Genomic DNA, 15,762 nt, shown 5'->3' with positions numbered 1-15,762 from the left:
GGCAAAACCCTGTCTCTACAAAAAATACAAAAATCAGCCAGGCATGGTGGTGCACACCTGTAGTCCCAGCTACTCGGGAGGCTAAGGTGGGAGGATCACTTGAACCCAGGAAGTTAAGGCTGCAGTGAGCTGTGATTGTGCTGCTGCACTACAGCCTGGATGACAGAGTAAGATCCTGTCTCAAAAAAAAAAAAAAAAACACAAAGATTTTAAATGAAAGGAAAACATTTTTATTGAAGCATTTGGAGACATATGGCTGAGAATCTATTTAACAGCCACTAAAAAGACACGAGCTTTCCTTTTTCTCTCTTCATGTCATTGTAAATATTCGCACATGCTTCACTTCTATTATATTGGCCTGGGGAATTTGAAAATATGGTGTGGGTTACAAGACGGGTAAGAAAAGCCTAGAATAAACTCAGATTAAGGCACAACTCATAGAGTGGTCAGGGATTAATAATACCCTGTTATCTTCCTTTTCCTCAGAGGAACCAATGGATTTTTGTGGGTTATTGAGATAGATGTGTGTGATGTAGAAGGCAGGAGATTTTAGGACTAGGAACACTAGCACAAAATAGAATGTGACGTTCTGTGATGGTTAATTTTATGTGTTAACAATTCTAGATGTTTCTGTGAAGGTGTTTCTTAGTTGAGGATACCATTTATCAGTACTCTTTGGGTTAAGCAGATTACCCTCCATGCTATGAGTGGGCCTTATCCAGTCAGCTGAAGGCCTTAGGAGAACAAAGACTGACTTCCTCAAGCCAAAAGGGATTCTACCAGGACACTGCCTTTGGACTGTCCCCACCCTGCCAGCCTACTCTGCAGATTTTGGACTTGCTGGCCCCCCAAGTTGCATGAGGCAATTCCTTAAAATAAAACTCTATCTTTATACACACACACACACACACACACACACACACATTGTGTTGGTTCTGTTTTCTCTGGAGATCCCTGACTAATCATCACTTCCGTGTGGTGTCATGGCAACCCTGGGTAGTTGAGACTTGCCTTGTAGCCTTCCAGTTGGCAGTTCACTTTTGCCGCTAGACGGTCTCTCTTTGATGGTTGTTCTGAACAATGCTCAATCACAGAACAGAGGTCATTAGAATGCTTCTAACAAGGTAAAGGAAAAATAACTTTTTTTAACATTTAAGAAAATAATGGATCTTCCCTCAGGACCACATTTTGAATGCTTCTGTACACAGTCTGACACAGCATAAGATATGGCATTTGGTTGCAGTATTTAATAATAGAAAAGTGAAAGAATCAGACATGTGGAAAAACATTGAAATAAATCTGTTATAAAGGCTTTTAGGTCTTAACAAACTTGTTATTTGTTTGGCAGGAATTTTTTTCTTAAGTGGACGTTGTTTTTTTCCATATAGCCAATATTAGTAGAAAACAACTAATTTCAAGTTTGCTTGTGATAATGAGGGTGTGGGGGGAAGGACAAGACAACATTGAAAATAATAAGAGCCATTTTTTTTTTGATGCCAGGGTCAACTAATTACTTTATATCTCACGAAGTCCTCACAGGAAGACGAAGTAAATTCCATGTTACCACATTACAGATAAGAAACATAAGGCTGAGACACTTGTCTAAGGCTTCATAGGTTAAAGAAAAAATGTGGAGTCAAACCTCAAACTAAAGTCTCTTCGGTGCTGAAGTTCCTGTCATTAACCACTACACTATCTCAGATTGGCAATTTTTAATCTCTTCCTTCTATTGAACTAAAGATGTTAGCAAGCAACCAGATTTGTTATTTTTTCCATAAGTTACTGGGGTACAGGTGGTATTTGGTTAGATAAGGAAGTTCCTTAGTGGTGATTTGTGAAATATTGGTGCACCCATCACCCGAGCAGTATATACTATACCATATTGGTAGTCTTTTATCCCTCACCCCCTCCCACTCTTCCCAAGTCCCCACAGTCCATTGTTTCATTCTTATGCCTTTGTATCCTCATAGCTCCCACATATCAGTGAGAACGTACAATGTTTCCTTTTCAATTCCTGAGTTACTTCACTTAGAATAACAGTCTCCAATCTCATCCAGGTTGCTGCAAATACTGTTAATTCATTCCTTTTTATGGTTGAGTAGTATCCCACCATATATACATATATATGTATATACATATATATGCAATATATATACAAAATATATACATATACCAACAATATGTGTATTTTTTTGTTCAATATGAATTTGAGAATTATTTTTGCTAATTATGTAAAGAATGATGGTGGTATTTTGATGGAGATTGCATTGAATTTGTAGATTGCATTTGGCAGCATAGTCATTTTCACGATATTGATTCTATCCATCCATGAGCATGGGATGTGTTTTCATGTGTTTGTTTTATCTGTGATTTCTTTTGATGTATATATCACAGTTTCTTTATCCACTTGTCGATTAATGGGCATTTGGGTTGGTTTCATGATTTTGCAGTTGTGAATTGTGCTGCTATAAGCATGTGTCTGCAAGTATCTTTTTCATACAATGACTTCTTTTCCTCTGGGTAGATACCTGGTAGTGGGATTGCTGTATCAATGGTAGATCTACTTTTAGTTCTTTCAGGAATCTCCATACTATTTCCCATAGTGGCTGTACTAGTTTACATTCCCATCAGCAGTGTAGAAGTGTTCCCTGATCACTGCATCCATGCCAACATCTACTGATTTTTGATTTTTTGATTATGGCCATTCTTGCAGGAGTAAAGTGATAATGCACTGTGGCTTTGATTTGCATTTTCCCTGATCACTAGTGATGTTAAGCATTTTTTCATATATCTGTTGGCCATTTGTGTATCTTCTTCTGAGAATTGTGTATTCATGTTTTTAGCCCACTTTTTAGCCCGCACCACCATGCCTGGCTAATTTTTTGTGTTTTAGTAGAGACGGGGTTTCACTGTGTTGCCCAGGCTGGTCTCAAACTCCTGAGCTCAGGCAATTCACCCGCCTCAACCTCCCAAAGTGCTAGGATTACAGGCATGAGCCACTGCGCCTGGCCTGCTGAATTCTTTTATCAGTTCTAGGAGCTTTCTGGAGGAGTCTTTAGGGTTTGCTGATGATCATATCGTCAGCAAACAGTGACAGTGTGACTTTCTCTTTACCGATTTGGATGCCCTTTCTTTCTTTCTCTTGTCTGATTGCTCTGTCTAGGACTTCCAATACTATGTTGAAGAGGAGTGGTGAGAATAGGCATCCTTGTCTTGTTCCAGTTCTCGGAGGGAACTTTTCAACTTTCCCCCACTCAGTATTATGTTGGCTGTGGGTTTGTCATAGATGGCTTTTGTTACATTGTATGTCCCTTTTATGCCGATCTTGCTGAGTTTTAATCATAAAGAGATGCTGGATTTTATCAAATGCGCTTTCTGCATCTATTGAGATGATCATGTGTTTTTGTTTTTTAGTCTGTTAATGTGGTGTATCACATTTGTTGACTTGCATATGTTAAACCATCCCTGCATCCCTGGTATGAAACCCACTTGATCATGGTGGATTATCTTTTTGATATGTTGTTGGACTCAGTTAGCTAGTATTTTGTTAAGGATTTTAGCATCTCTGTTCTTCAAAGATATCAGTCTGTAGTTTTTTTTTTTTTTTTTTTTTTTTTTTTGGTTATGTCCTTTCCTGGTTTTAGTATTGGGATAATGCTGGCTTCATAGAATAAATTAAGGAGGGTTCCTTCTTTTTCTATCTTGTGGAATAGTGTCAAAAGGATTGGTATCAATTCTTCTTTGAATGTCTGGTAGAATTCTGCTATGAATCTGTCTGGTCCTGGACCTTTTTTGTTGGTAATTTTTAAATTACCATTTTAATCTCGCTGCTTGTTATTGGTCTGCTCAGGATATCTAATTCTTCCTGATTTAAGCTAGGAGGGTTGTATTTTTCCAGGAATTTATCCATCTCTTCTAGGTTTTCTAGTTTATGTGCGTAAAATTGTCTTTCATAGTAGCCTTGAATGATCTTTTGTATTTCAGTGGTGTCAGTTGTAATAACTTCTGTTTCATTTTTTAATGAGGTTATTTGGATTTTCTCTCTTCTTTTCTTGGTTAATCTTGCTAATGGTTTATCAATTTTATTTATCTTTTCAAAGAGCCAGGTTTATATTTCATTTATCTTTTCTATTTTTTTTGTTTTGTCAATTTCATTTAGTTCTGCTCTGATGATCTTGGTTATTACCTTTCTTCTGCTGGATTTGGGTTTGGTTTGTTCTTTTTTCTTTAGTTCCTTAAGATGTGACCTTAGAATGTCAGTTTGTGCTCTTTCAGTCTTTTTGATGTAGGCGTTTAGGGTTATGAACTTTTCTCTTAGCACTGCCTTTGCTGTATCCCAGAAGTTTTGATAGGTTGTGTCATTATTGTTTTTAGTTGGAAGAATTTTTAAATTTCCATCTTTATTTCATTTTTGACCCAATGCTCATTCAAGAGCAGGTTATTTAATTTCCGTGTATTTGCATGGTTTTGAAGGCTCCTTTTTGAGTTGATTTCTAGTTCTATTCTACTGTGATTTGAGAGAGTGCCTGATGTAATTTCATTTTTCTTAAATTTATTGAGGCCTGTTTTATGGTCTATCATAAGGTCTATCTTGGAGAAGGTTACATCCGCTGTTGAATAGAATGTGTATTCTGTGGTTGTTGGATGAAATGTTCTGAATATATCTGTAAAGTTCATTTGTTTGAATCCATTGTTTCTTTGTTGGCTTTCTGTCTGATGACCTGCCTAGTGCTCCCCATGGAGGATTGAAGTCCCCCACTTAGGTCTATAAGTAATTGTTTTATAAATTTGGGATCTCCAGTGTTAGGTGCATATATGTTTAGGATTGTGATATTTTCCTGTTGGACAAAGCCTTTACCATTACATAATATCCCTCTTTGTCTCTTTTAACTGCTGTTGCTTTAAAGTTTGTTTTGTCTGATTCAAGAATAGCTACCCCTGCTTACTTTTGGTGTCCATTTGCATGAAATGCCTTTTTCCACCCCTTTACTTTAAGTTTATGTGAGTCCTTACATGTTAGGTGAGTCTCCTAAAGACAGCAGGTAGTTGGTTGGTGGGTTCTTATCCATTCTTTGGTTCTGTATCTTTCAAGTGGAGCATTTAGGCCATTTACATTCAATGTTAGTATTGAGATGAGAGGTACCATTGCATTCATCGTGCTCTTTGTTGCCTGTATACTTTGGTTTTTTTGTTTTGGCTTTTTAAGTTGTATTTTTGTTGCGTAAGTCATGTGTGATTTATGCTTTAAGGTTCTGTTTTTATGTGTTTCCAGGATTTGTTTCAAGACTTAGAGCTCCTTTTAGCAGTTCTTGTAGTGGTGGCTTAGTAGTGGTGAATTCTCTCAGCATTTGTTTGTCTGAAAAAGACTGTATCTTTCCTTCATATATGATGTTTAGTTTCACTGGATATATAATTCTTGGCTGATAATTGGTTTGAGGCGGCTGAAGATAGGGCCCCAATCCCTTCTAGCTTGTAGGTTTTCTGCTGAGGAATCTGCTGTTAATCTGATAGATTTTCCCTTATAGGTTACCTGATGCTTCTGTCTCACAGCTCTTAAGATTCTTTCCTTTGTCTTAACTTTGGATAACCTGATGACAGTGTGTCTAGACAATGATCTTTTTGCGATAAATTTCCTAGGTGTTCTTTGTGCTTCTTGTATTTGGATGTCTAGGTCTCTAGCAAGGCCGGGGAAGTTTTCCTTGATTATTTCCCCAAATATGTTTTCCAAGCTTTTAGAATTCTCTTCTTCCCAGGAACACCAATTATCCTTAGGTTTGGTTGTTTAACATAATCCCAGACTTCTTGGAGGCTTCTTTCATATTTTCTTATCGTTTTACTATGTCTTTGTTGGATTGGGTTAATTGGAAGACCTTGTTTTCGAGCTCTGAATTTCTTTCTTCTACTTGTTCAATTCTATTGCTGAGACGTTCAGAGCATTTTGCATTTCTATAAGTGTGTCCAGTGTTTCCTGAAGTTTTCATTGTTCTTTCTTTAAGCTATCTATTTCCTTGAATATTTCTTTCTTTACTTCTTGTATCGATTTTTAGATTTCTAGTATTGGGCTTTGCCTTTCTTTGGTGTCTTCCTGATGAGCTTAATAACTAACCTCCTGAATTATTTTTCAGGTAAATCAGGAATTTCTTCTTGGTTTGCATCCATTGCTGGTGAACTAGTATGATTCTTAGGAGGTGTTAAAGAGCCTTCTTTTGTCATATTGAGTTAGTTTTCTGGTTTCTTCTCATTTGGGTAGGCTCTGTCAGAGGGAAGGTCTAGCACTGAAGGCTGTTGTTCATATACTTTTGTCCTATGGAGTGTTCCCTTGATGTAGTACTCTCCCCCTTTCCCTATGGATGTGGCTTCCTGTGAGCTGAACTGCAGTGATTGTTGTCTCTGTTCTGGGTCTAGCCACCCGGCAAGTCTACTTGGCTCTGGGCTGGTACTGAGGGTTGTCTGCACAGAGTCCTGTGATGTGAATCGTGTTTGGGTCTCTCGGCTGTGGATACCAGTGCCTGTTCCAGTGGAGGTGGTAGCAGGGGTGCAAATGAATTCCGTGAAGGTTTTTAGCCTTGGTGGCTTAATGTTCTATTTTTGTGCTGGTTGGCCTCCTGCCAGGACATGGTGCTTTCCAGAGAGCATCAGCTGTGGTTGTTTGGGAAGGAACAGGCGGTGGACAGGGCCCTAGAACTCCCAGGAGTGTATGTCCTTTGTCTTTAGCTACCAGGGTGGATAGGGAAGCACCATTGGGTTGGGGCAAGGCTAGGCGTGTCTGAGCTCAGACTCTCCTTGGGTGGGTCTTGCTACAGCTGCTGTGGGAGATGGGGGTGAGGCTCCCAGATCAATGGAATTATGTACCTAGGAGGATTATGGCTGCCTGCTGAGTCATGCAGATTGTCAGGGAAGTGGAGAAAAGCCAGCAGTCACAGGCCTCACCCAGCTCCCATACAAATCGAGGGGCCAGTCTCATTCCCACCATGTCCCCACTAACAGCCCCTAATCTGTTTCCTGGTAATGGGCAGCCGGACCTGAGAACTTGCCCCAGGTTACCCTCCTCCCAGCTGCAAAATAAAAGGGCTTGTTTCATCCCCCACCTGTGGAGTCTGCACACTAGATTGTGTCCTTCCCCGAGTTCTGGCCAGGAGGCTTCTTGTCCCATTCAAATTGTTACAAAGTTCAGCTGGAGATTTCCTTCTCCCTGTGGTGTTTCTCCCCACCAGCCCCCGGCTTCTCTGGCCGCCCTGCCGATAGATTCCTATGGTGCCAGGCAGGAATGGCCTGCTTGTGGACCCAGCGAGCTCCCAGGACCTTTCTGCTGCTTCCTCTGCCCCTGTATTTCACTCGGCCCTCTAAATTGACTCAGCTCCAGGTATGGTCAGAAACTTCTCCCAAAAATAGACCTTCAGTTTCTCTAGTGGGGACGTGTGTTCAGGAGAGGAGGCTTTCCCTTTCCCACTTCTGCAGTTGGGGCACCCACAGTATTTGGGGTATTTCCCGGGTCCTGCAGGAGCAGTCTGCTTCCTTCAGAGGGTCTGTGGCTCCTCGTGGAATTGCTGGTTTGTTCTTGCAGTCGATCTGGAGCTAAAATTCACAATGCGAGCCTCTGCACACTGCTCTGTCCATCCAAGTTGGAGCTGCAGTCTAATCCTGCCTCCCATCCGCCATGATGATTACTTTTGTTTTTTTGTTTTTGTCACATACCGTGCCAAGCACGGGGCTCTGAAATCAAGCATTTCCGGGTTTACTTATTGAGACTTTGGCCTGGATTCTTAACTTCTCTGTGCTTGAGACTCCTTGTATATAAATAAGGAAGTGTCTGCCTCCTGAGTTTATTGTAAACCAAGCTTGTCCAACCTGCGGCCCAGGATAACTTTGAATGCAGCCCAACCCAAATTCGTAAATTCGCTTAAAACATTATGAGATTTTTTTTTGCTCATCAGCTATCATTAGTATTAGTGTATTTTATGTGTGGCCCAAGACAATTATTCTTCTTCCACTGCGGTCCAGGGAAGCCAAAATATTGGACATCCCTGTTGTAAACAGTGAGCAGACTGTGGAGCTTCTTGCAAAAGCTGGGCTCGGTGCATCCCTTAGTAAAGATGAGTCACTGTGTGAGCTGCAGGGTCTAGGTAAAGAGTAGGAGGGAGAAGAAAAAGGAACCCATTCTCCCATGGGATAGCCAGACCCTAAGCATTATATCTGCACTGTTCGAAATGTTGCCTCATCTATCCCAGCTTAACCTTGGCTGTGTCTCCAAGTGAAACAGTAAGATGAATCTAGAATAGCAGCTAGGTAGAGAATCCTGGTGATGAGTCAGAAGGATCAACACCTTTGAATTCTGATTGCTTTACATATCTGGCTCTCTGGGTGGTTTGTCACTAAGACAGTTACTTCCTAAAGTAGGACATCAACAGCATCCTTTTGGAACATGATTCCAACAGCATAGTTAAGATATCTGAGTAAGTCTGGAAGCTCAGAATGGACTGGTGCTAGATCTACCAAGGAATTTAATATTTTTCTCCATGGAGGCATCTTAGGCCAGGGCCAAATGGCTCCCTAGGATCTCATCATTGCTGACACATGGAAGTGTGTGAGCTTCCCTTTGATAGTAGTAAGACACAGGATGACAGATAACACCACCTGTGCCCTGACTCCCTGTGCCCGTGCCCTCAACAGACATCAGCAATGGACTGCATCATCTTCCCCACATAGCCAAGACTTTTGCCTGAGAATCATTTTCAAAACAGATCTCCAGGCAGCCACCAGGAACCAATCACAGTTTACCTGAGAGAGAATGTTTATCTGCCATCCCTGGCTGGACTTTCCTTTAACGTACTGGATGGCAGGAGTTGAGATCCATTTAACTGCACAGGGCCAATCACACCGCAATAAAATGGATATTTTTTCCCCTGAATTTTTTGACCTGGGATCATGCTAGAATAAAAACTTCTGGAATCACTAACTACTTATAGCTTCTGTTAAGGGGGGAAATATGTGCTAGGCTAGGCTGTCAGACAGTAAGAAGCTAATCCTCAAATCTTGATATAACACAACAAAGGTTTATTTCTTGCTTAAACTCCATGTCTGCTAAGGTTGGCAACGGGCAGACAGAAACATCTCTACTTGCAGCTGCCCTTTCTCCACCACGCGGCCTCCTAGGTTGCTGTGACAGGGTAAGAAAACACTTGGAGATCTCAAGGCTGCCCCTCCATTCTTCAGCCAGAAGCGGCGCACATCCCTTCCTCCCACAACTCGTTAGTCAGAACTAGCCACACCCACCTGACTGCCCGGGGCTGGGAAGGGTAGTCTTCTGTGTATCCAGAAGGTAAGAGGCAGGTATTGGTGAGCACTGAGAAGGTGGACTGCAGAGGAAGAAAGACTGTTATAAAGCTGACATCACCCTTCTTAAAAGCTTTTAGGCCTAAGAAGTAGCTTTGATGGGGATTATTTTTTCCATGGAATACTTGCTTTTTTATGGTGGGGCAGGCAGGGGATCTCTTATCTGGATTTTTTAAGGACAGTGAAGATAAAAGAAGCATTTCCTCCTGCTTTCTGAGCTCAGGAGTCATTTACTCTGCATGCTGTCTTGTTTAAAGCATTATGGCCCCATCATCATAAATCTGCCAGATAGAGAGCAATGGGAAAAGCTTGGGTCACATTTTTATGTAGAATACTTTGGACTTCTTGAAAAATTGTCAAACTCCAGACATTACGTGCCTCGCATACCCTCCTTCTGTAGCCTTTGTTAAGTACACCTCATCTGGGTGGGCCTGTTCTTCACTTAGGGGCCAGTGCAAGATTGCTCAGGACCTTGTAAAAATGGGAATTATATTCTACCTTGAATAGCAATTTACCTGAATATGGCACTCATTAAAGAATGGGTACATGAAACTAAAAACTAATAGCAGGAAAATGTCATTGTTCTAAATTTTTGATATTGACCATGGCCATAGGAACTAGATGGCAAAGTGCAGATGTAGTGAGTGATTCCTGAGGAAGCCCTGTCATTCTGAGGTATCTACCGCTATGAATGGGTAGAAAATCTATTTTATGTGTCTGGTTCAGTCTGTAACTTTTGTTCAGGAGTTATTATTTTTTTCTTTTGAGATGGGGTCTCACTCTGTCACCCAGGTGGGAGTGCAGTGGCGCGATCTCAGCTCACAGCAAGCCTCGACTCCCCAGGCTCAGGTGATCCTCCCACTTCAACCTCCTGAGTAACTGGGACTGCAGGTGTGTGCCACCACACCCAGCTAATTTTTTTTTTTTTTTTTTTTTTTTTTTTTTTTTTTTTTTGAGACAGAGTCTCACTCATCTCAAATTGTAATCTCCATGTGTCATGGGAGGAACCTGGCAGGAGGTGACTGGATCATGGGGGCAGTTTTCCCTATGCTATTCTTGTGATAGTGAGTTTTCACAAGATCTGATGGCTTAAAAGTATGTGGTGATTCCTTGGTCGGGCACAGTGGCTCATGCCTGTAATCCCAGCACTTTGGGAGGCTGAGGTGGGTGGATCACTTGAGGTCAGGAGTTCAAGGCCAGCATGGCCAACACGGTGAAATCCTGTCTCTACTAAAAATACAAAAATTAGCCGAGAGTGGTGGTGCATGCTTGTAGTCCTAGTTACTTGGAAGGCTGAGGCAGGAGGATCACTTAAACCTGGGAGGCAGAGTTTCCAGTGAGCCAAGATCAAGCCACTGCACTGCAGCTTGGTTGACATAACAAGACTCCATCTCAAAAATAAATACATGAATGAATAAATAAGTAAATAAAAGCATGTGGTGGATTCCCCTCTCTTGCCGCCATGTAAGATGTGCCTTGCTTTCACTCTGCCTTCCACTATAATTGTAATTTTCCTGAGACCTCCCTAGCCATGCAGAACTATGTGTCAATTAAACCTCTTTTCTTTATAAATTACCCAGACTCAGGCAGTTCTTTATAGCAGTGTGAAAACAGATTAATACAGGTGCTTTGGTGAACATTAGACTTGTCCGTTAAAATTCACCAAGTTTAAGGTTATAGGGCTTCAGAAAGAGAACAGTTTGCATTTTTAATAATTCCGTGGTAGAGAGTTGGATTGAAAGAATCTAGAATAATTCAGGATCCAGTCTATTCTATAGGCAGATACCAAGAACTTGAAAATAATGCACAAGGCTAAAAACCTAATAAAAAGAGTGTTGTAGTTTTTCTCTAGAAATATGACTTTTTCTCTGTTGTATTAGTGTACTTTTAATATTAAAGCTCACTCTTTAGCAAGGCTTATAGATAATTTCCTTCTAATTATAGCCTTCTTGAACCTTTCATGACCTGCTCAAATCTTCAGTAATATGCTTAAGCCTTTAGTTTTGTCCCATTCTTCCTCTTTCGTAAATAACCATTTTACTTTAGCACAAAAATTTACTAGACAGATTCTTTCTTATACAAAATTGTTCTGTTTTCTTTTTAACCTTCCTTACCGAAAGTTCATCTTCTTTCTTATAACTTTCTCCATGTGTCTCTCTCCTGCTTACCAGTAGAGATGGACTTTTGCCATGTTGCCCAGGCTGTTCGAAGCTCAAACAATCCTCCTGCCTTGGCCTTCCACAGTGCTGAGATCACAGATGTGAGCCACTGTGAGATATGACGAGATTTCTCTTCACATAGCCTGATCAATCCTTTATTCTTTAATTCATAGTACCCAACCCCTCGCCCCTTTTTCCTTTTTCTCTTTTTTTCCTTTCTGCCTGTTACATGCCCGAACACGCCACAGTACCAGGCTTATCAGTACGAGCTCACATTCCTTTCCTTATTTAAAAAAAAGACTAGCCCTCTAGCTCATTACAGACACCTCTTCCCCTTTTCCCCTCTCTCCCTTACATGCCCACCTTATCTAAAAAAAGTTCAAATGTCTAACCAACCGAGATTAGTTCAGATTGTGCAACCCAACCCCGGCCAATAGAAACAGAGTACAGGGACAGGACTTGCATCAGAAATACAGGCTTTCATGCCCCTTTGTTCAAGTGTGCTCTCGTGGCAACTGGCCAAAAAACAAACAAACAAACAAAATCCCTCAACACAAAAGTAAAATTGCTTTACTAAAAATCCTTTGTTTGAGTGTTCAAGCTCTTTAAGATTTTGAGGGTTATTCCCAACAGCCACCATACCTGGCCTGTTTACTTTTAACAATTACACCTGGATTCTCATAGAAACTGAGATATTAGACAAAGCTAGTCATCATTTTATTTCCCGTTAATCATTTTTATAGCCTGTGAATATCAGGTGTTCACCTAAGTAAGAACCTTAAAGTTAAATATATGGGTATTTTGTCAATAACTCAGAAGATACAGCTGCTTTTATTAAGCCAACAATATGAAATTAGTCTTACATACCAAAGAGTTTCAGAAACAAATTTATTCTGTTTTTAGAGTGAGTTTGTAATTTCATCACCTTAAAACATCTAGTACAATCTTGATGAACAGTTACCCCGGCAAAAATGTATGCTGACAATTTTGAAGACCTCTCTATTTTTATTTTATCAACAAACTTAAAACCAGCTTATTTATCAAAAATTTACTTAAGTAATGTGAACTAAAAACACTTGGGTTAGTTACTATATTTTTGTTACAGTACTCAATTTAAGTGCTTTTGTTCCTTTTAAATTTATTAATCAGATCTCTTTAATATATTTTAGTAGAAAAATATTATATACACACAACATTAAAACATACAGACAACACAAATACATAGAAACAGATTCTCTAGCTTTCATTTGGATATTTTAGTCATGAGACAATGTAACAGTAATACAAACTCAGTTTATAGAAGGACAGTTGAACTCAAATTATATTTCTGACAAAATGGGACCTGTTCATATGGCTAATGTTTATTTGCCCCAATATATAATCTTATTAAGGCTGTGAACTAAAATTTTGGATAAGGAAATTTTCATAGCAGTTTGATAATCATAATAAACCTTTATTATTATCCTTCATTTCAGTTTCAAATGAGTTTAGGGTATATTTTTAATATTTATGTTTTAGCCAGGACTGGCTAAATTGTATAAGAAAAATAAAATCTTCAAGTGGTCTTGAATTTTTAGTAACAAATTTATCTTTTGTTTGCTAGTCTGGTTTGCTTGACTAGTCAATGTGGGTGAGGAAGCATTTTAACAGTTTTTTTTTTTTTTTTTTTTTCCGGCTTTTTCTAGTCCCTCCGTAGTACATAAAGCAATTTTTATGCCAGACAAAGATATAATATTCCTCTGAGCTCAAGATTTTGACTTGTTTGATGTGAGAAACTAACTTTTATAAACATTTATGTAGTTATTTGCTTTTAGAATACCAATCCTTTAATCAAGTGTTCCATTACACAAAGTACTTTTTAGTCAGACAAACCTAGATTTACATTTCCAAAGGTGTCTAAATTGTTGGTTTTCATGAACCTGTTGTAATCTCTAAAGCTGTTAAGTTTTTTGCATTTGACTGGAATGCTATAAGCAGTGAGTTTGTCTTAACACTAGCAGAAAAGTCAGCAGATTCAAAATAGGCAGAAAAAAAAATAGAGAAATAGAGAGCCTAAAAGCCTTTGTGTATTAACTCTGTAGTTGCAGTTTCTATTTCAGCTCTAAGAAAAACAGGCTTGGGGAGTTTGAATGATCTCCATGATGCCCATTGAGTTTGTGTGCACCAGGAAAAGCCATGTAGCCAGCTGGAGTCCCAGAAGACCTGGCATGCCTTCGTGTTTGAGAATCTCATTTCATTTCTTATTAATGTCTTAAAAGCAAAGAAAATCCCATAAATCGTGTCAGGGGAACGTCAGGAGTTTGTACTGGTGTGCAAAGAAAATTCATTAAATCTTGTCAGGAAAATGTCAGGAGTTTAGACTGGTGTCTTACACAGTGGCATCCGACATAGTGGTTTTTAATTAGCCATCCTGCATCCACCATTTAGGATGTTCATTTTTGCTCTTGGAAGATTTTCAGAAACAAGCAAGGGGGAAGGGCCAAATCATTTACACACATGCATAACCAAACCCAAATCAGAGTGTTCACAGAAATTTTAACCCAGGCATGCAGATCAAACAAAATATTAAACTAGGCATGCAGAAAGAACCAAAAATGAACTCACCAGAAAAGACATGCCTCTAAGGCAGATTGTAAATTCTGTAGAAACTGGAGTACTCTCCACAAGGACGCTTCTCAGGAAGGGCTTGCCAAAAAAAGAATTTTATAGTTCCAAGAGAGATGCAACATTCTTCATTGAAGGTAGGCTTATAACCAAACCAAATCTCAGATAAAGTCAAAAAGCCTCTCTCAGGAAGAAGGAGCTTAGCCTGAGTGAAAGCTTGCCAGGGCAAAACAGGTGAGCCATGGAAGCAGAGAGCTCAAAGGGCTCAAGGTGAGCACAGCCCACAGGTTCCAAGAATCACTGATTCCTTCCAAAAGTGATCTTGCTTCAGGTTCCACTTCTGGAAACCATTTATGTCGACCTAAAAAACAAACACTGAGAGGTTCTCTAAAAGAAAATGATGTTTACATGGTAATGGGTCATTGCAGTGGGAATACTCATGCCATATGACCTATGTGCATATTCTGGGAAGTAAAAGAAGACAAAGGTTTTTAGAGGAAAAGTGAGGAGGATTACATGGTTGTTTGGAGAGAGTGATCCTTAGCTACAAGGAACAATATGGGTGGTGCCAGTTCCAGGTTGGACAGGCAGTTGCTGGGCAGATGTCCTTATAGTATTTTTTTGTACAAGGTTATGGTTTTTGCAGTCTTTCGTGATGGTTTTTGTTATCAGACATTTGTGAGTGAGAATTCCTGCTTCACGGCCTTCCCCAGCTCTATTCATCAGGATTTTTTTTTTATATAACATTAAGTGACTCCAGATTTATTCTGACAACTTCCACAACTTTTGTTTATCAGTCAAGGAAAGAAGAGACAAATAAAAGTCCAGTGTATTGAGTGTTTAATATTTACTGGACTCTAAGAGTACAAAGATGAACTTTTTGCTCTTCTCAGGAAGGGAAAATCAGACACATTGTACTGTTGCCATACCAAGGGATCATCAGGAGGAAGCTAGAGGGGAGGGGGTAGCCATGGGAGCACAGGGTAGCCTCAGGGGGCAGGAAAGGCACCTCAGAGGGGCTTTAATGTATACTACCTTAGCACTGTCCTGGGGAGGGACAAAATTCTCTTGGTCTCTTGTGCCTTAGTTCTCCAACAAAGGTAATTAATGGACTTTAATTCCAGGAAACATAGCTGTGTTATGGAAGAGCAGCCACACACAGTTGGGCTTCTGGGTCTGCTGTCACACTCAGCTGGTGCCACAAGTAGGCAGAAAAGCTATTTCTCAGAGCTTCTTAGCCTTGGAATTGAGGAATGGTGTGGGCCCCAGCAATCTTAATTATGCTTTCTCCAAATGCTTTGTGAACCCCCAAAATCTGAGACAGGTCTCAGTTAATTTAGAAAGTTTATTTTGCCAAGGCTGAGGACACGCACCCGTGATTCAGCCTCAGGAGGTCCTGAAGACATGCACCCAAGTTGGTTAGAGCAGTGTGGTTTTATCCATTTTAGGGAGACATTGGTTCATGTTGGGGGAACCAGCCCCCACTATTTCAACATAGGTTCTTTTCTATTTTCCCTAAGTGTTGGCCAGTCTGAGAAATAAAGAGAAAGAGTACAAAAGAGAGAAATTTTACAGCTGGGCCTCCGGGAGTGTCATCACATGTCAGGTTCTGTGATGCCCACTGAACCTCAGAACCAGCAAGTTTTTATTGGGATTTCAAAAGGGG

At 40.1% G+C, this 15,762-nt stretch overlaps 2 protein-coding genes across 5 annotated transcripts in view; one reads left to right on the top strand and one right to left on the bottom strand.

Annotated features, from left to right (window-relative positions):
* The window catches only part of MRAP2 (melanocortin 2 receptor accessory protein 2), a 51,050-nt gene that overhangs the window by 30,641 nt on the left and 4,647 nt on the right, over nt 1–15,762 (top strand).
* On the bottom strand, nt 208–14,887 carry LOC144340323 (uncharacterized). Of its 2 annotated transcripts, XM_077999694.1 has the most exons (4): nt 14,097–14,887; nt 11,502–11,601; nt 9,274–9,356; nt 208–1,116 (listed from the first exon to the last, which is right to left on the bottom strand). In XM_077999694.1, the coding sequence occupies exons 1-4, from the start codon at nt 14,106–14,108 to the stop codon at nt 982–984; spliced, it is 330 nt and encodes a 109-aa protein (XP_077855820.1). In that variant the 5' UTR covers nt 14,109–14,887; the 3' UTR covers nt 208–981. The 2 variants fall into 2 exon arrangements, 1 of the variants encoding a protein (XP_077855820.1); XR_013416306.1 differs by lacking the exon at nt 11,502–11,601 and having other exon boundaries at nt 14,097–14,860.

The sequence above is a fragment of the Macaca mulatta genome, chromosome 4, assembly GCF_049350105.2.
Source record: "Macaca mulatta isolate MMU2019108-1 chromosome 4, T2T-MMU8v2.0, whole genome shotgun sequence".
Lineage (NCBI taxonomy): Eukaryota > Metazoa > Chordata > Mammalia > Primates > Cercopithecidae > Macaca > Macaca mulatta.
Note: the sequence above shows the minus strand (reverse complement) of the source record. Positions and strands in the feature narration are given on the sequence as shown.